General features: G+C 41.2%; 1 protein-coding gene across 1 annotated transcript in view; it reads left to right on the top strand.

Annotated features, from left to right (window-relative positions):
• LOC112124037 (receptor-type tyrosine-protein kinase FLT3) overlaps positions 1 to 20,471 on the top strand; it is a 53,948-nt gene that overhangs the window by 10,912 nt on the left and 22,565 nt on the right. The window contains exons 4-11 of the mRNA XM_024222582.1: positions 3,217 to 3,334; positions 4,405 to 4,565; positions 6,502 to 6,641; positions 6,724 to 6,874; positions 10,182 to 10,350; positions 14,281 to 14,387; positions 17,150 to 17,261; positions 20,058 to 20,236. Coding sequence (XP_024078350.1) covers positions 3,217 to 3,334; positions 4,405 to 4,565; positions 6,502 to 6,641; positions 6,724 to 6,874; positions 10,182 to 10,350; positions 14,281 to 14,387; positions 17,150 to 17,261; positions 20,058 to 20,236 — 1,137 coding nt within the window. The remainder of the gene's footprint in view (positions 1 to 3,216; positions 3,335 to 4,404; positions 4,566 to 6,501; positions 6,642 to 6,723; positions 6,875 to 10,181; positions 10,351 to 14,280; positions 14,388 to 17,149; positions 17,262 to 20,057; positions 20,237 to 20,471) is intronic.

Raw genomic sequence — 20,471 nt, 5'->3', positions numbered from 1 at the left:
GGCGCGGCGCTCCGGCCGCCGGGGAGAGCGGGGCCACGGCCGGGCTCGCCGCCCTCCCCCCGGCGCTCTGGCCGCCTTCCCCCCCGGCGCCCTCCCCCCGGCCGCCGGGGGGAGAGCGGAGTCCCCGCCGGGGCTCGCTGCCCTCCTCCCAGGGCTCCGGCCGCCCTCCCCCCCCCCCCCCCCGGGGGGGGGGGGGGGGAGGGTGGCCGGAGGCTTTTTTGCCTGGGGCGGCAAAAAAGCCAGAGCCGGCCCTGGTCTTGGTGCAATAAACTTTCAAGCATAGTCCAAATTGGGAAGCTGGCGGGCTCAGGGGATTGGTAATGGTTTATGGAACTTTACATCTCTAGGTTACAGATTTATGGTGGTGAAGTCATTAATGACATTTCCACTGTGTATATGAAATGAGTTGGTTAGAAGTAGCACTCCTGAGTAGTAGTCTCAGTAGATTCTTCAAGGGTTTAATGCAAATAGATTCAGAAGCTGATTTTCAGAGATATGAGAACTCATAGCTCCAGTTGAATTGAATGAAAGCTACAGGTGTTCAACACCTCTGAAAATCAGGCCCTAGATTACCCTCTGATTCCTACAGGCAGTTCCTTGAAGTCAGGGAGATGACACATTTACCAGGTCAAGGTTGAAGAGCTTATACAATGAGGACCTTAGACAAACAGTTCTTTACTTTCCTCAAGCATTAAAATCACTTGAAAAAAATATTATAACAAACAAAATGACATAATATATAATGAACTGAGCAAAACAATTTGGCTTAGTGTTGTTAACAGCCTAAATATGAGGTATGGCAAAGCTCAAATATCCAAAGACCAAATTTTGTTCTTGAATGCCTGTGCATTGCTCTCATTGAAGTTATTGCTGTTGTTGGGAGTATGGGTATCTGAGGGTAGATTTTTTGCCTTCTGGTTTCATCTTGTACTTTGTTTATGCGTAATACAATCAGCCTTCTCAGTCTGACACCTGCAGTCATAACAAGAAATGTTGACTGGCTACTGCTTACATACATGTCTAAATCAGTGTTGGATTCTTACCTCAGGAAGTCTGTCAAGATTATTTAAAGTGACAGACTTGTTTGTTTTATACATCTATAACTCAGACATAAAATATATATATAAAAAAAAGAACGAGGAGTACTTGTGGCACCTTAGAGATTAACAAATTTATTTGGACATAAGCTTTCGTGGGCTAAAATCCACTTCATCAGATGCATGGAGTGGAAAATAAAGTAGGATTTACATATATGTATATGTACACAGAGAACATGAAAAGATGGGGGTTCCCAAACCAGCTCTAATGAGACAAATCAATTAAAGTGGGCTATTATCAGCAGGAGTAAAAAAAACTTTTGTAGTGGTAATCAGGATGGCCCATTTCAGTTGACAAGAAGGTGTGAGTAACAGTAGGGGGGGAAATTAGTATGGGGAAATAGTTTTTAGTTTGTATAATGACCCATCCACTCCCAGTCTTTATTTAGGCCTAATTTGATGGTGTCCAGTTTGCAAATTAATTCCAGTTCTGCAGTTTCTCGTTGGAGTCTGTTTTTGAAGTTTTGTTGTTGAAGAATTGCCACTTTGAGGTCTGTTATTGAGTGACCAGAGAGACTGAAGTGTTCTCCGACTAGTTTTTGAATGTTATAATTCTTGACGTCTGATTTGTGTCCATTTATTCTTTTGCGTAGAGGCTGTCCGGTTTGGTCAATGTACATGGCAGAGGGGCATTGCTGGCACATGATGGTATATATCACATTGGTAGATGTGCAGATGAACAAGCCCCTGAAGGTGTGGCTGATGTGATTACGTCCTATGATGGTGTCCCTTGAATAGATATGTGGACAGAGTTGGCAACGGGGTTTGTTGCAAGGATAGGTTCCTGGGTTAGTGTTTCTGTTGTGTGGTGTGTGATTGCTGGTGAGTATTTGCTTCAGGTTGGGGGACTGACTGTAAGCGAGGACTGGCCTGTCTCCCAAGGTCTGTGAGAGTGAGGGATCGTCCTTCAGGATAGGTTATAGATCCTTGATGATGTGCTGGAGAGGTTTTAGTTGGGGGCTGAAGGTGACGGCTAGTGGCGTTCTATTACTTTCTTTGTTGGGCTTGTCCTATAGTAGGTGACTTCTGGGTACTCTTCTGGCTCTGTCAATCTGTTTCTTCACTTCAGTAGGTGGGTATTGTAGTTTTAAGAACGCTTGATAGAGATCCTGTAGGTGTTTGTTTCTGTCTGAGGGACTGGAGCAAATGCGGTTGTATCTTAGAGCTTGGCTGTAGACAATGGATCGTGTGATGTGGTCTGGATGAAAGCTGGAGGCATGTAGGTAAGTATAGCAGTCAGTAGGTTTCCGGTATAAGGTGGTGTTTATGTGACCATCTCTTATTAGCACGGTAGTGTCCAGGAAGTGGATCTCTTGTGTGGACTGGTCCAGGCTGAGATTGATGGTGGGATGGAAATTGTTGAAATCCTGGTGGAATTCCTCAAGGGCTTCTTTTCCATGGGTTCAGATGATGAAGATGTCATCAGTGTAGCGCAAGTAGAGTAGGGGTGTTAGGGGATGAGAGCTGAGGAAGTGTAGTTCTAAGTCAGCCATAAAAATGTTGGCATACTGTGGAGCCATATGGGTACCCATAGCAGTGCCGCTGACTTGAAGGTATACATTGTCCCCAAATGTGAAATAGTTGTGGGTGAGGACAAAGTCACAAAGTTCAGCCACCAGGTTTGCCGTGACATTATCAGGGATACTGTTACTGATGGCTTGTAGTCCATCTTTGAGTGGAATGTTGGTGTAGAGGGCTTCTACATCCATAGTGGCTAGGATGGTGTTTTCTGGAAGATCACCAATGTATTGTAGTTTCCTCAGGAAGTCAGTGGTGTCTCGAAGATAGCTGGGAGTGCTGGTAGCATAGGGCCTGAGGAGAGAGTCAATATAGCCAGGCAATCCTGCTGTCAGGATGCCAATGCCTGAGACGATGGGGTGTCCAGGATTTCCAGGTTTATGGATGTTAGGTAGCAGGTAGAATACCCCTGGTCGGGATTCAGGGGGTCTGTCTGTGTAGATTTGTTCCTGTGCTTTTTCAGGGAGTTTCTTGAGCAGATGGTGTAGTTTCTTTTGGTAACCATCAGTGGGTTCACAAGTGTTAAAAGTGTCCTACACATTAGAAAGATGGATACAAAATATTGCAGCATGTCTGAAAATATTTGCATTACTTTTAATAGGTAAACCAAGGAAGCCCTATTTTGTAAAAAGTGAAAACTTGGCCATTATAAACTGCACATCCGAAAGCTACCCTACACCAGATATTGAATGGTTATTTTGCAGAACACCTGATGACAGGTATGGTGCATATAATGCTACCTTTTTTTGTTTACTGAATTTTAAGGTGCAAGTCTTGATGTCTTCCTAAGCCAACAGACTTTATACAGCATGATGTATTTATTTTTGATGTGATTGAACCTGAACAACTGAAGGAGAACTGTGGAGTCAGATTTTCAAAGGAGAATGTAATGAATGCTCCCATAAAATTTAACACACACACAGTGTCCTCAAAAAACTACATGCAAAAATTGAGTGCATGAGTGCAATGGGTGAATTCGCATTTTTGTATTAGCTGTAGTGTATTCTTGGAAAATTGGGCCAATGTATACTTTTGGAAACTTTAGGCACCCTAGTCTGAAAATTTTGGCCCAAGTCCAAGCATTTTCACTTGACATAGCTAATGAGTTAAATATATTTCTAACCCCATAGCCCTCTATTTTCCATTTCCCTAAAACCTAGCTATTTTGAGAATGAGTGGGGATTAAAGGTGGGAAGGGTGTCATCAGAAATTTTCTATCTAAATTTGCCTTTCCTTGTAGCTTTAAGTTTTATGTATGATAAGTGGGTTCTATTGGCAACATGAATATGTTCCAAGAAACATATCAGGTCACGAGTAAGTAAATTCAACCTTCAGTATGTTGTCATACAGAGTGCACATGTAACAGTGTGGATCTCTGTCCCTCTCGAGTGCCTGGACCACACAGGGATTTATGAGCCTTCAGCAGCCTTCAGATTACCAGGACTGTGTCTTCTAGCTGAAGAAGTAGAGGCTCATAGTCCAACATCCTGGGTTCAGTGCAGTCCCAGAGATGTAGGGTGAAATCCTGGGCTCATTGAGTTTTGCCATTAACTTCAAAGGAGCCAGAATTTCACTCATAATATTACAAATATTTACACCTACCAGTATAAGCACGAATAGTGTATTCAGGTAATATCAGCTCATTCTGTTTATAATTTCCCTAGCTCCATTGCCCTTGTGTTTTGTTTTATAATCTCCACATTTTCTAGTTCCTTTTATTCAACTACAAAATATTCCAGTTTCCTTACTATTGTTCGTATTCAGTAAATAAATGTATGTGTAATTACAGTTGCATCCATACAAATCGTAAAGACAGTAAAAGAAATGGGAAAGTATATGGAGTACAAGAGGTGCCACGCGGATATTCAGCAAATAAGTTATTTCAGACAGACATACGGTGCTGCGCAACTAATGAGCTGGGCAGAGAATGCACCAAGCTGTATACAATAGGTAACATAGCTATAAGATTTATTTAAATAGGGGCCTAATCCTGCCATTGATGTTAATTGCAACTATTCACTTCAGTAAGGTTTGCAACACTGGGCTGTAAATTTGTCATCACTGGAATAAATATGTTTAGAGGCACATTACTAGGCAAAACTAATGTAATGCTGCTATATTTCTGTCTCATATTTATCTCCTAAATTCTAATGCTTATTTATAGTTAGGGCCCTACCAAATTCACAGTCCATTTTGGTCAATCTCATGGTCATAGGATTTTAAAAATAATAAATTTCACTATTTCAGCTATTTAAATCTCAGATTTCACAGTATTATAATTGTAGGGGTCCTAACCCAACAAGGAGTTGTGGGGTGGTCACAAGGATATTGTAGGGGGGGTTGCGGTACTACTACCCTTACTTCTGCGTTGCTGCTGGCGGCAGTGTTGCCTTCAGAGCTGGGCAGCTGGAGAGCAGTGGCTGCTGGCAGGGAGCCCAGCTCTGAAGGCAGAGCCATCGCCAGCAGCAGCGCAGAAGTAAGGATGGCATGGTATGGTGTTGCACCCTTACTTCTGCACTGCTTCTGGCTGGGCGCTGCCTTCAGAGCTGGGCACCTGGCCAACAGCCACTGCTGTCTGGCCATCCAGCTCTGAAGGCAGCACAGAAATAAGGGTGGCAATACCACGACCCCCCTAAACATGGGCATCGGGTATAATAGGCCAGGGCACGCTGCCACCAGACACCAGATTGCAGGTTTGGCAGGTGAAGTTTTTGCTTTATTATGCCTCATGCAGGTTCCGGGGCAGCTGAGAAGGCGGTATGTGCTATTCAGCTTCCCGGGTTCATCAGTAATCTCCCTGGACTCCAGAAAGATTACTGATGAAGTCAGGAAGCTAAGTAGAAGATACCGCCTCCTCAGCCACCCCGGAACCTGCATGGGGCATAATGAAAGCACAGGTTCTTCTTCAGGAAGAAACACTGCGTTTTTTTCCGGGTGGCTTGGGGCCTGGGGAGGAGAGGGGAGTTGCGGCTGCGGCTGGCCCGGGGCTCTTCCAGGCAAGTGGGGGAGAGGGGACGACTTGGGCCTCATCTGGGTGGGGGGGGGGCCTCAGGGCTCTTCCAGACAGATGGGGGTGGGGCATGTAGCTCCGGTTATAGGGGGGACAAGGGGTCTTGGGGCTCCAGCTGCAGGGGGTGGGGGGCTTGGGGCTCCAGCCAGGGGGGCGGGGGCAGAAGGGGTGGAGCTGGGGGCTAGCCTCCCTGAAGGGGGGCTCCACCCGCTACCCATGCCCCTAAAATAACCTTGCAATCCCCTTGCAATTCTCTTTTGGGTCAGGACCCCCAGTTTGAGAAACGCTGGTCTCCCCTGTGAAATCTGTACAGTATAGGGTAAAAGCAAACAAAAAACCAGATTTCATGGGAAGAGACCAGATTTCACGGTCCATGACGTGTTTTTCATGGCCATGAATTTGGTAGGGCCCTATTCATAGTACATTTAAAAACAAATTGTTGTGTTATTTTACATTTCATAAGTAACTGCTATTTTTTCACACAGATCTTTAACATCTACTTTTAATAAAAAATATTTTTAATTTTTTTTTAACACTGATAGTCAGGTTTTTTTAATAAACTTACTTTGATTGGCTTAATTCTGTGCTGAATTGCACCCTGTGTGAATACACGGTTATTGCTGGATTTGAAAGTCAGGACAGAATTTGGTTTTATTTATTTAAATGTTAGACTATTATAATTCATTTTAATGTTAGTTATAAATCTGGAAAAATAGTCTGTTTATCATTACAAATACAATAATAGATGCAAAACTATGGGTGCTTACAAATGTGAAAATGAGGTGTGGGAGGGAAGGAAAAGTTTAAATAAATAATTTTCCCCATAGTAAAATATAATTTCATTTGTTGTTTCACCGGTGTGTTTTCATTTTGCAGATCTAAATGAAAAACTTGGAGGATCTTTACCTGAACTCCTTCTTAAAGTTGGGGAGCCATTACTGATAAGATGTAGAGCTTTTTATGAAAACTATAAATTCAGATTGAAATGGCATTTTGAAAACAAAGAATTACAAGAGGTAATAAAACAGGATTCTTTTCACATACGTAATAATGGACAGTACCACACAATATTAAATACAAACCTTTATTAAAAACTAGGGGCACTGGTTTGAAGAAACAGATTATCAAGACTCCTCTATGGTACGGATTCTCTATGCATTTGCCTCATCAATGGGAAGAAGTGATAATGGACATTACACCTGTTCTTCCACAGAACATCCAAATAAAACAACTTTGGTTACAGTCTTAGGTAATTCAGATTCATTTTGTTAACTTTGTGCCATATTTTTCTTTTAGTCATTCAGCTGTTTGCTTGCATGTGTATACACTATGTTTACAGTTATTACGAAAAATCCTGTTTCTGCTTGAAGTTGAAAATGGAGATAAGCCAGAACTGGATTATCCATATCCCTGCAGGTACCCCACAATCACACCTGCTCCCAGGTTATTTGCATTACTCCTCAAGGACAGTAGTTCTGGGAGTGACACCATGTGGCGGGGCAACAACTCACCGGCACGGCGCCTCCTGCTGGTCATCTCGGGAATTAGCTCTTTCAGCCCAGAGCTCCCTCTACAGGCCGGTGTCTCACCTGCCCCTGGCCTCATGTCCCTCCCGGTGCCCTTTGCCCAGGGGTTCTGCCCACCACAGTACCCCCTCGCTCTGGGTCTTCCCCCCGAGGGGAACCCCCAACTCCCTATCCCTACCTTGCCTCAGTGGCTACTGCCAGTCTCCATTTAGCCCCCACTCACTGGGGCAGATGGCAGTCTGTAAACCACTTATCATCGGCAAGGGGGGTTGGACCAGCTGTCGTTGCCTATTCCTGGGCTGCCCCTCTGCTGCCCTAGTACCCTTTTGTGGGCCCTTAACTCGGTCTGAAGCCTGGGGCTTCATTAGGTTGGAGCTCCCCAGCTCCCTCTGCCCTTCCCCAGCACTGCTCCACCCTAGGTACCCTCCTCAGCTTCCCAGGCAGCCAGGTCCTTCTCTCTCTAGAGAGTTAGAGAGTGTGTGTCTGTCTCTGGCCCTCAGCCCTCTTATAGGGCCAGCTGTGGCCTTATTGGGGCATGTCCCCACCTGTGGCTGCTTCCCGCAATCAGCCTAGCATTTCTCTGCCCCAGCCCTCTCCAGGGCTGCTTTAACCCCCTCAGGGCAGGAGCGGGGTGACCACCCCGCTACACACCACCATAACATTAATTTGAAGTCTAGCCTACACAGTGCTGTCATCCTTTCAATATTATTTCCAGAAACAAAAGAATTCAAGATGGCAACTGCAACCATTTCAAAGGGAGACTGGGGATGTAAAATATTGGACCTATCCAGGGGGTTTCCAGATACCCAAAATTTCCTATAATTAAAACTTTCTTTGCAGGTTTCACCAATTATCCTTTAGAATTATCCTGTTGACCTTCTAACAAATACAGGAGATAAATTTTAAATTAAAATTCAGATTGTCCAGTTAAAATTTAAAAAGCCAGAATATGCAAAAGTTAAGGTTTCTAAATCAACAGTAACTTGGTCACATTGTATTTATGCAATATTTTATTCCTGTTTTTCTTGTTAAATATGTATCTTAATATTTAATAATTTGTGCTAGCAAATATACATTATATATATATAACAAATGAAACAAGCCTATGATCCTGAGAAATAAGGAGTCATTCAAATGGGAGTTCTCAATTTCTGAAATGCTCACATTCAGCTTCAGTCTTTTACTGAGCAGAACATTTTCCTATATCATGGTAACTAAATACAATAGACTGGCCACTCTGTTGTACTCAAAGTTTCTGAGTAAAGGAAGGAGAAATTCAAACCCAGCCTCTGAAGCTGCTTCTTACAGATGAGACAAGTCTCTCTTCGTCTTCTTCAAAGCTGGGGGATGGCCTAGAAAGACTGCATCCTTGGATCCCAAATTTTAACTATGGAGTTTTTTAAATGTAATGTTCCCATTCTTCACGCTGGAGCATCTCAACCCTGACTAATTCAATTTGTAGATGAATGAGGTGGATCGATTTCCTTCCTGGTAGTCTCAAAGTAGATATGCGCAGTATTATTGTAGGAAGAAAATACTTCAGCCAAAAAGCATAAATTGCTCGCTCTCTCTCTGCTCCTTTTCAAGTACGCCCGCTAATCTCACCTTTTTAATTTTAGCCTTATTCTCAGATTGTCAAATGTGGCAGAGAGGTTTTTAAACACAGCAGAAACCAGGCCATTCACCACAGCTGCAGAGTTCTTCATGTCTGTTATTCTCACATCCAGTTTCTGGATGTTACCTGACATTTTGTTTTATCAGCATTGCATAAAGAATTCTGCGCATTATCCAGTCTTTGTTCCAGGAGAGATGAGCTATTTTAAAATAAATGGTTTAAGCTGCTGAATACCAGGTTCAAAGGTAAAAATAATTACAGAAACAAGAAAAGATCATATTCAGACTTAGGAGTTTCAACTTGACTCCCATGGCCCCTAAATAATTACACTTAATACACTTTGAATAGAAATCCAAAAACTGCCACACATAAACAGAAAAAGGAACGGCTGTGAAGATCACATCACTCACTCCTGCACTCCTTTCTTTCAGCTATAAGAGGGAAAACTGTTTTGTTTAAACTCTTTTGTAGAGAAATGGTGTCACTTTATTTCAAGGTACTTGTAGGCAGTATGGAATTAGCTGTTAGACCCAATCTATTTGGATGATGCTCATAGCATAACTTCAAATGACTTTCCACCTGGAAAGATAAAAAATACTCCCCTTGGTCCCATTTGTACAGCCAAGATGTTTATAGCTCACAACAATTGGAGAATTCACATAAAAGGAAGCATTTCTTGTTTTAAAGCATTGTCCATTTTTATGGTTTATGTGGGAATTTCCACCCTATTATTTGCTAAATGAGGACTTCAGCTAGAGAAAACTGTGCTTTACAGAGCATGTGGATGTGGCCAGAAGAAAACCATTTAAAAAGAAAAGCCCAAACCAGCACTATTTACTACAATTCACGTGTTTGTTTTTTTTTCTTTCTTTATGGACCTGATCCTAAGCCCACTGATGTCACTGGAAAGGCTTCCATTGATTTCTGTGAACTTTGGAGCAGGCCCTGTGAGATGTAGCCATCAAGAGATGCTTACACTGGCAGTGATGTATTACTTTATATTTTGTAAATCTTAAGTTATTAACATTTGGAATAAGTATTTACAATTGAGTGAAAGAAATTTACACAGGATGATCACTGTAGTCGATTCAAAATGACTTGCAGGGCAGAAAGATGGATGAGTTCCTGTATTTTTAAAGGTCTTTGAGTCTTTTATTAACCAAGCCAATCAGATTGGTTCATTCAAAGACAGAGCATTTACACATAGACTGGAGTGGAACATCAGGACAAAACCTGCATGTTATCACCCAGTATTACACCTGATCTTTTTGTAGATGAACAGAATGGTCACTAGTGATTTTATGACCAATGCATTCATAACTTGCAATAATAAATGCCAATAAAAATGTGCACATTTTCAAATTCCTTAATTAAATGGCACCTTTTATAACAGAATTTTAATATTTTGTTTACAGAAAAGGGATTTATAAATGTAACTGACTCAAGAGAAGATTTTGAGATTGATCTGTTGGAAAAGTTTTGTTTTGAAATTAAACTTAAAGCATACCCACCAATTAGATGTATATGGATTTTTTCCCAAAAATCATTTCCTTGTGAGCAAAGATACAATGCGGATGGATACAGGTACTTAACTATTCTGAATATTTGTCTGTTATAGTTTGTACAAATACTTATTTTATTTTTTGTCTTTTAAAAAATAGAAGTATTTGTTCATTTTTTCTTTTAACATGTAGAGTGTGGCTTTTGTTTTTAAATTAAATGTTATTTTTAAAATATAAATAGATCGAGATATTGGTAAAGCAGTGTTACCAAAGTGTTCTGTAATGTTATTCGAGTCTTCAAGAGCAAATCATGTAAATATCTTGTGTTATACATTTGATTAGTCTTGTGTGTTATAACAAATACTTTCCTAAATTATGCACATAACATACCTCTTTCAATTATTTTGTTATATCCTCAGAAAACTCAGTTTCTTGATCTTAGACATAATTCTCCTTTTATGAACCCATTCCGATCATCCATGACTGAATTATAACCTTCTAGGTGTTCCCTTAGTCTTATTCCATTCTTAGCTCATGTTCCCAGTATCTTTCAGGCTGCTAAAGCCAAGCTTATTGGCACGTAGTTTCCTAGACCTTTAGTAGATCCCTTAGGCCTTCTCTACATTACAGAAATTTTACTAGCTGTCCAATTCACAGATTTTTCCCATGTTACAAAAGAGGTTTTGAAAAAAATGTGTTAACTATTTTTTCTGCTACTTCCTATAATAAAGTTCTGGCATGGATTCTGTCTAGTCCTAACGATGTATCCATTCTCCAGCCTAATTTCTTGATATCATTATCTAATTCCTTCTGAGTTTCCTTTCAACTTTGCAAACTAAAGTCATACAGCATTCTAACCTCTAACTTTGTGAAAAGTCAGGCAAAAAGTTAACGTTTTAGCAGTGTTAACTACTCTTGTCTATGCCTGGCCTGTGCCAGGTCTGAGGACATAATGCTCCTGTGCTGATTTCTTGTTCCTCATATTCTTAAAACATTTAATTCTTTGCTTAAAACTCTGTTGCAAACTTGCTTTCACTTTTTAGCTTTGCTTTCTTTATCGTTTTGTTACACTTCACTTTAGTCTTAAGCCTTTTTGGTCCTATTTTGTAACAGACCTGGCTATTCATCTGAATCAGATTGGTTATTTGGAGTCAGACCTTCACATGGTACAGAGACAGCAGAGATCAGCCTGGTAAATGATCTTCTCCTGGCAATGGAGGCAAGAGATCTGTCTTTGTTGATAACGTTCGTTTTGTCAGCAGACTTTGGTAGAGTTGATTACTGGGTCTTGGTGACTAATCTGCAGTCCCTGGTGTGAGTAGGCTGATCTGTTCTTCAGTGGTTAAGATCATTTCTGGAGATGAGCTCGCTAAAGGTAGTCATGAGCATTTACTCATCCTTGTCCAAGAGATACCACTTACATGCTGATAATACTCAGCTTATTTACTTTCCAACTATTGCAGACTGTCTCCTAGCTGTCTATTTGTCTGGCAGACAGTTGTGTTTGGAGGACAGACAGTTGATTCAACCCAGATAAGAGTAAAGTGATGCTGATGGGCCAAAAATAGTATTTTGAGGAACTCTGAGATGGTTTAGGTAATTCTGATTTACAGGAGGGTGGGGTCACCACTTGATCTCAGGAATATAGCAGTTGCTCTAGATTGCTTTTTCAGCATGGAAATGCATGTTGCTATCCAGGGACGGCTCCAGCATTCTGCCGCCCCAAGCAGAAAAAAAAAAAAAAAGCCGCGATCGGCGGCGGCAGTTCAGCGGCAGGTCCTTCGCTCCTAGAGGGAGTGAGGGACCCGTCGCCCCCGAATTGCCGCAGGTGCCACCCCTCTCCCTTGGCCGCCCCAAGCACCTGCTTGTTAAGCTGGTGCCTGGAGCCGGCCCTGTTGCTATCATACTCCAGAGTGGTGACCACCAACTCCAACTTCTGTGAAAAGCCCACCCTTTTCTGTCTATTGCAGGCTTGGCTTTGCTTGTTCACACCATAGTCACTTCAGGCAAGATTCTTGTAACTGAGTCCTAGTCAAGCTGCATCAGTTACAGGACATAGCTGCCCAGGGGCTCCATGCATAAAACCCAGGGAATAAGTTTTGTTTAAATGTTGTTTTTAAAAAGTTTTCATTTACAGCATCCCAGATAGTCATATTTAGCGCTTTAGATTTTCAAAGCACTGTACAGATTTCAGCCAACACAATGCCCCTGTAAGAAGGCAGGTAGTTAAGTATTATTATTGTACCCATTTTGCAGATGGGTTCAATGGACAGAAAAGTAAATAAATTTAAAAATAAATATGCAATCACATTCTATAGCACCCTGTTTGATTTGTTATTTTCAGCTTTGCATGTTTCGGTTTATGGTTGAGTAACCATATCTCGCATCACTTCTACTTTGCTCCTTTCATATCCTTTTTATTGATTTTATTTCCTTTTTTGATTTCTGTTATATCCTTATCAAGTTGTTCCTCCTTATTGCATTTTATAATAAATTTGTACTATGAACTTTGCTCCTTAACATTTAATTTCATGCTATAAAAAATTTGGCACCATCTTTAGTTCCTCTAAGTGCTAAGAGCAACAACAGGTTCTTTCAGACTTTCCATTTTCTGTTCTCTCTTTATAAAACAGACCATATCTCTGTGCTTAGCACACTGCTGCTTTTCACTTCCTTACTATGGGTGAATCAATTCCATGAAGGCAAATGCTCTCATGTACATCTTGTTCTCTCACCTTTCCTTGTGCTTACATGCAGACACCCAAGAAATGACTCTTGAAAGGCTCTTCTTATTTCTTTCCCGTGACTAGTGATTCTTGATGTATCGATGTTTGGGTGCCCAACTGGAGACACTCTAAAGAGGGCTTGATTTTTAGAAAGTGCTGAGCACCTAGACATCTCATAAACAAGTCTGTTTTTCTTTCTATCATCTATAATGTCTTGAAGGTGTCCCAGTTGAGCACTCTACAACTGAGGCACTCAAAATCAATAATCATGAATGGAAATCTTGGCCTCAGTCAGCAGGCAAAATGACACTTCTCTTCAGTGTGAATTTTCTTACTTTAGAGCCACATATGGATAGGCTGGCTTCATAACTGTGTTATGTGTCATGTCTAATAAAAGCTACTTAGTTTCCCCCCCCATCTCTAGGTTTCTTTTTCAGGGCTGACTGTTTCTTTCTCCTGTACACCTACCTGCTGATTCTGGCTGTTTCTTCTCTTCTGACTTATAGATTTTCCTCAGATGCCTGCCGTCTTTACCCCTATTCACTGACTGAAACTCTTCTAGCCAAAAAACCTTATTCCCTTAAGTCAGGACATCTGTACCTTAGATCAGGGGTTCTCAACCTTTTTCTTTCTGAGGCCCCCCAAACATGCTATTAAATACTACATGGCCCACCTGTGCCACAATAACTGGTTTTCTGCATCTAAAAGCCAGGGCCGGCGTTAAGGGGTAGCAAGCGGGGCAGTTGCCCAGGGCCCCATGCCACAGGGGGCACCATGAAGCTAAGTTGCTCAGGCTTCTGCTTCAGCCCCAGGTGGCGGGCCCCAGGGCCCCACGCTTCACCCCGATGCAGTGGGACTTCGGCTTTCTGCCTTGGGCCCCAGCAAGCCTAATACTGGCCCTGAAACCTGCTCACGGCCCCCCAGGGGGCCCCAGACCCCTGGTTGAGAACCACTGCCCTAGAGCACCAGTAATTATATGCAAGGAGCATCTCCCTTAAGTACTCTTCTAACACTGATGAACCCACAAAAGTTCCCTCTCAAATCTGACAACAATCCAGACAAAAATAAAACAATCAAATGAACAGATTTGGGAATCACTCCCATTTCCTTTCATTACAGCACATAGAGAATATAATTATGTCTGGAGACTGGTTTTACATTTCTTTATTCAGAAAAAAATTATTTTGGATTCTTTGTTAATGACTTGATTTTTAAAAAAATATTTGAATCTTGACTACATGTAATCTGTAAATGTGCTTAAGCATTTCCCCCCCTTTTCTCAACAGCATTTCTTCAAGGTTCTGTGATCATAAGTATCAGTCAGGGGAATACGTATTCTATGCAGAAAATGATGATACATATGTGAATAAAACAATGATGTTGTATGTGAAACGTAAGTAAAAAAATGCACAGGTTTGATTAAATCTATGGGTGAGAAATCCTGACCCCTCTGGAATCAATCAATGGAAATTTTGCCATTGACTTCAATGGGGCCAGGAATTCACCCAATAGGTTATTTCTTTCCCACCCCTCTTTCATCCTACCAAAAAAAAACATTAACAATTTATCACCTTGTAGATCAGGAATTTTCCAGATAGTAAGAGTGAACTATAACTAGTTGTCAAATATATTAGACAATACAAAAAAGCAAACTGTTTTTACGAGGGGAAAAAAAGGTTGGGTAAGTGGGAATTTTGAGATTTAACCAATAGTAAGGCTGCTTGCTAATGTCTTCTGTTTCCTAACGTCTCTCATCTAACTGTGTTTTTATTTGTGCCTCTCATATACAAGTCTGTTTTTCTTTCTACCACCTATTTGGGAGATTTTTTTTGACTTGCATATTGCAGATTTTGGAGTACAGTAAGGGTACATCTACATTGCAATTGGAGGTGTGATTACAGCTCAGGTAGGCAAACCTGTGCTAGCCAGCACAGCTAAAAAGAGCAACGAAGACACAGTGTCAGGGACCCCAGCTCTTCACTACTACTTTTAGCAGGCTAGCTAGATCAAAGCTAGCGTGGGTAGGCCTACTTGAGCTGCACGCACACCTCTGATTGCAGTGTAGACCTACCTCAGATAGTTTGAGTCCCAGTGAAATATTGAAAACTAAATACCTGTCCTGAAAATATTACTGCAATGATAGATGTCATCAAAATGGGAAAGGTTTAAAAAAGCAGGAGGGGGAAAATAATGTAAGCTCCTGTCAGAATTTTTTCACACTCCTCATGTAGCAGCAGCTGCTGTCATGTGCTTCTGATATGTCGACACTGCCTCGCAGTTTGGACTACAGGGGTGTGAATAGCAGGGCATGCCAAAGTGCTGCCCTGGTAACTCCCCCAGGTAGATGCTGCGGGTGTGAACTAAAAGGTTCCTAGTTCTGATTAATGTAATCCTGTTTAAAGAGGACTGTGGTAATGCGAACTAGGAACTTTTTAGTTTGCATCCACAGCATCCACACAGGGACCCTACAGCGCAGCACCTTGGTACACACTGCTATTCACACCCCTTAGTCCAATCTGCGGGGCAGTGTAGACATAGCCTCACAGTTTCTTGTTTCATTCTCACTGAGCACTCTCTAGGCCTTGTTCACCTGTAACCTACACCTGTTTTGCACCAATAGAGCTCCACGGATTTCAATAGAAGTACTCCTGATTTACACCAATGTGAGAGGAGAATTGGGTCCTATGTGACTGGATTGTTAACTAGAAATCCCCAAGCCCTATAAAACCTAGCAGAAAATACCGAAGAAATCTCAGCCATCAAATATGATCAGGAAATAGCCTTTTACAAAGAATTCCTACCTCTAGTGTGCCACCAACAGTGTGGACAAAAATAGAGCAAGAAAATGAAAACTTCTTAAGAAAACTACAGTGGGCAGGCACCAACTGAAATACAGTTACATTACTTCAAAAAGGCAAAATAGTCTTAATCCATGAGAGTGGGATAGAATGATATGAGAAAATTCACTCATTAGGTATAACTTGCCAGACCCTGCTTGTGGCTTCTTTATGCCATTCACGAGTTCACAACATTCATCCCAGAACCCTATGATGGGGTGTATAACCCTCCCCTAGAACTAAAGATGTTAAAGAGCAACTCTGGGTCCAGATGACCCCGCCCAGCCTCACCTGCAGAGCATGTTCCAGATGGAGATGGAGCTTAAAAGAAAGTCAGACAGCTTAGAAGGGGACTAACAAGGCAGGTAGCTCCTGAGAAGGGATGCTGCAAAAGCCATTGGAAAAGGGGTGCCTACCGGTTGCACCCAGACAGACAGGAGGGGCGGTTAGTACCATTTTTCCATTACCTATTTGCTACAGACTGCAAAACTTGGCCAATAGAGTCAGGGGTAGGAAGTGGCCCAAGGAGGGCAGTGTTAAGGTGCTCTTGGGTGCCAGATCCCAGTGGAGTGGGAGGGTCTGGGCTCCCCTACCCCGCCCCTCTCTGCATTAAGAAGGGACTTACCCCGTGATACTTCCAACAAGCCCTGACCATCACAAACCCATGAACATTTAGTACCTGTTAGTGCTGCACTATCATGTGTTATGTGTTGCATCCAGTATTTTTTGTTGAAAAAAATCTTAGCTTTGCTACATGTTAGTAATATCATGTCATTGCTTTACATTAACTGTCAACAAAAAAAATGCTCTTCAGTGAGAGTCAGGCAATCAGAATTTGCCTTTTCACGTGTAGCATAGTTTGGAGGAATGATTGTCTTGCAGTTGGGAGTCAGGAAGTTCTGAGTTTTAATCCTGGCTCTGCCACTGATTCACTGTGAGACCTTGGGTCAATTACTTCACTTCCCTGTCTCCATTCCATTATACATAGAAAGGAAATAACAGTACTTACCTATCACAGGGGTGCTATGGAGATTAACATGGCCCCTGATGATGGGATGCTTTATAAATACCTAAGTAGATTTTGATCATTTTGGGTGTGGTGTAACCATAGGTGCTGGAACTTGGGGTGCTGGGGGTGCTGCTGCACTCCCTGGCTTGAAGTGGTTTCCATTATATAGGGTTTACAGTTTGGTTCAGTGGCTCTCAGCACCCTCCACTATACAAATTGTTCCAGCATCTCTGGGTGTAACCCTATAGACATAACTGTATTATTGACTAAAGTATTATATTAAACTTTTTTGTGATATGTTTGTTACAGGGAAACCTGAAGTAACAATACAGTCAACATCAAAAGATATTTCTTGCTTCTCTGATAGTTACCCTGCACCATCTTGGACCTGGAGGAAATGTCCAGGACCCGATTCTTCTAAGTAAATAAAGACATTTTCTGCCCTTTTTTTTTTATTTCTATATTCTTATTTGTGATGTTTCTTTGGCTAAATAAAGACTAGCCAGTGACTAGGATACTGTAAGATGAACTTTGGGGTACATGTAAAATAATAGTCTGGTACAGGGATGAATCAGACTAAATTAGAGTTTTTCCTTGACTTTAATAGAAGCAACATCAGGCCCATAAGCATGTGTATCTGAAGCTCTTTATATTGAAATAAACACAGCTGTGTCTAGAGCAATAGTTAGACATTAATTTAATTGCACAGTGTCCCAGTATGAATACTGGATTCCATATAAGCTTTCCTTGGTGCATTTAGTGGTCCTAATGAATCAAAGTATCAGGACCAGTGGATTTGCCAGGGAATACATCAAAGTGTCAAAATATTCTTTTGGTTTATCTAGCCATTTCAGTACCTGGAAGTGCATTGAGGATCTGATCTAATGCTCAAGGAAGTCAATGAGTCATTCCATTTACTGCAATGGAGATTAAATCAGGCCCTAAAACTTCAAGGTACCAGGGTGTTTCTTGCACTGTGTCGACATTACTTTACTCATTCTAAAAAGCTCATTCCAAAAATAATCCTACATTCAAATTAAGGTACCAGGTCAAATATATTAATGGAATGTTATGAATGAGATTTAAAATATTTAGAAAGTTGTTTTTAAATATTATGATAATTTTTCTATCCTTGCATCCAAGTCCACTTCTTTCTATGAGTCTAATTGTACAGAAATCAAAAGGAGAGGAAAACATATAACTGGTAAATTTAAAATATTTCTTAAAGTAGCTTTTCATATATAAAATGCTGAGACTCTAAAACCCAATGTCTTGGGAACATGTAGGTCTAGAAAAAGTGTTGTGTGTCCCATTAAAATGTGGCAATCTCCTCTTTCCTTTGGTATAAAATTCCTCTTTCTAAATATTAGACTTAAATTTTGCTTCTCATTTGGGACTGAATGTTTTCCATTCTAAGCCTTAATCAAGTCTAATTTTGAGGAGGAAACTGTATGCGTTAGAGGAAAGACATAAATATTTTTATGGCAGGTTAATCTTTTTAAATGGCAGCTATTTTGAAGCTTCTGAAAACTCTGGAGGGTTTGAAGTAGCCCCAGCGGAAATGGATTAGTGGGCAGAGTGATGGAGAAACAGTCAAAGTGAAACCCAGATGGAAGGCTGGGAGCAGAACCTGGATAATATCCTTTGAATTTATTTATTTAGAGTCATAGGGCCAGCTCTTCAGCGGACATAAACGTTCACAGATCCACTGGAAGCAACAGAGTTATACTGATTTGCACCAGCTCAGGATATGACCATAATATACAAAAAAATACCTATTCTTGGCTCTAGATGCCTTTACCAAAATTAAAAATTAAATCAAATGAAAAGAAAACCCAGCATCTACTCCCAACCCCCACAATAATAATAAGAACTTAAGAACAACCATACTGGGTCAGACCAATGGTTCATCTAGCCCAGTATCTTGTCTTCTGACAGTTGCCCATGTCAGGTGCCCCTAGGATGACCAGATGTCCTGATTGTATAGGGACAGTCCCAATTTTTTTTTTTTCTTATATAGGCTCCTATTACCCCCCACCCCCTGTCCCGATTTTTCACATTTGCTGTCTGGTCACCCTAGGTGCCCCAGAGGGAATGAACAGAACAGGTAATCATCAAGTGATCCATCTCCTGTCGCTCATTCCCAACTTCTGGCAAACAGAGACTAGGGACACCATTCCTGCCCATTCTGGCTAATAGCCCTTGATGGACCTATCCTCCATTAACTTATCTAGTTCTTTTTCGAACCCTGTCAGTGTCTTGGCCTTCACAACATCCTCTGGCAAGGAGTTCCACAGGTTGACTGTGCTTTGTGTGAAGTAATACTTCCTTTTGTTTGTTTTAAATCTGTTGCCTGTTAATTTCATTTGGTGACCCCTTGTTCTTGTGTTATGAGAAGGCGTAATTAACACTTCCTTATTTACTTTCTCCACACCAGTCATGAATTTATAGACCTCTATCATATCCCCCCTTAGTCGTCCTTTTCCAAACTGAAAAGTCCTGGTCTTATTAATCTCTCCTCATATGGAAGTTGTTCCATACCCCTAATCATTTTTGTTGCCCTTTTTGTACCTTTTCCAATTCCAATATATCTTTTTTTGAGATGGGACGACCAGATCTGCACCAAGTATTCAAGATGTGGGCATACCATGGATTTACAGAGCAGCAATATGATATTTTCTGTCTTATTATCTATCCCTTTCCTAATGATTCCCAACATTCTGTTTGCTTTTTTGACTGCTGCTGCACATTGATTGGATGTTTTCAAAGAAGTATCCACAATGAGTTCAAGATCTCTTTCTTGAGTTGTAACAGCTAATTTATACCCCATAATTTTGTATGTATAGTTCGGATTATGTTTTCCAAAGTGCATTACTTTGCATTGATCAACATTGAATTTCATCAGCCATTTTGTTGCCTAGTCACCCAGTTTAGTGAGATCACTTTGATACTCTTCGCAGTCTGCTTTGGACTCTATCTATCTATCTATCTATCTATCTATCTATCTATCTATCTATCTATCTATCTATCTATCTATCTAATGTATACATGTATAATGTATGTAGATGTATATATCATCATGTATAATAATATAGTGAAAATCAAGCCCAGCAATACTCTCCTCTCTAGCACAAACATCAGCCACCTCTCATGATTTGGCCTCCCCAAAACCCTGTGCAAGTTGTAACAATCATAACTGGACCTCATTTCTTTTTAGTTGTACAGAAGAAATCACAGAAGGGATTTGGAATGACACACATGAGAGGAAAACCTTTGGGTCCTGGCATTCCAGCAGCATTTTAGATATACAGGATACAGTGATAGGCTTTTCTGTTGAGTGCTGTGCAAACAATTCTGTTGGCTCATCCTGTGCGAAGAGATTCATTAACCAACAAGGTACTGTACCGCTTCTGAGACAGTGCAGGCCATCTCAAGTTAATTAAAGACTACAAAGAGAAAACTATGTTATCATCTGTATTGTTGGTTCACATTTGAATATTCTTTGCAACTAAAATATAGGATTCCACACAGACTGTGAGTGGAATTGTGGGTAAAATGTGTGTTTCGTCTGGCATGATCTTTTTCTTAAGTTCAGTGATATGGTGTTTGGGACCAAATCTAGCAGTCCCAA

This window comes from Terrapene carolina, unplaced genomic scaffold, assembly GCF_002925995.2.
Source record: "Terrapene carolina triunguis isolate 2854851 unplaced genomic scaffold, T_m_triunguis-2.0 Scaffold139, whole genome shotgun sequence".
NCBI classification, from domain to species: Eukaryota; Metazoa; Chordata; order Testudines; family Emydidae; genus Terrapene; species Terrapene triunguis.
Note: the sequence above shows the minus strand (reverse complement) of the source record. Positions and strands in the feature narration are given on the sequence as shown.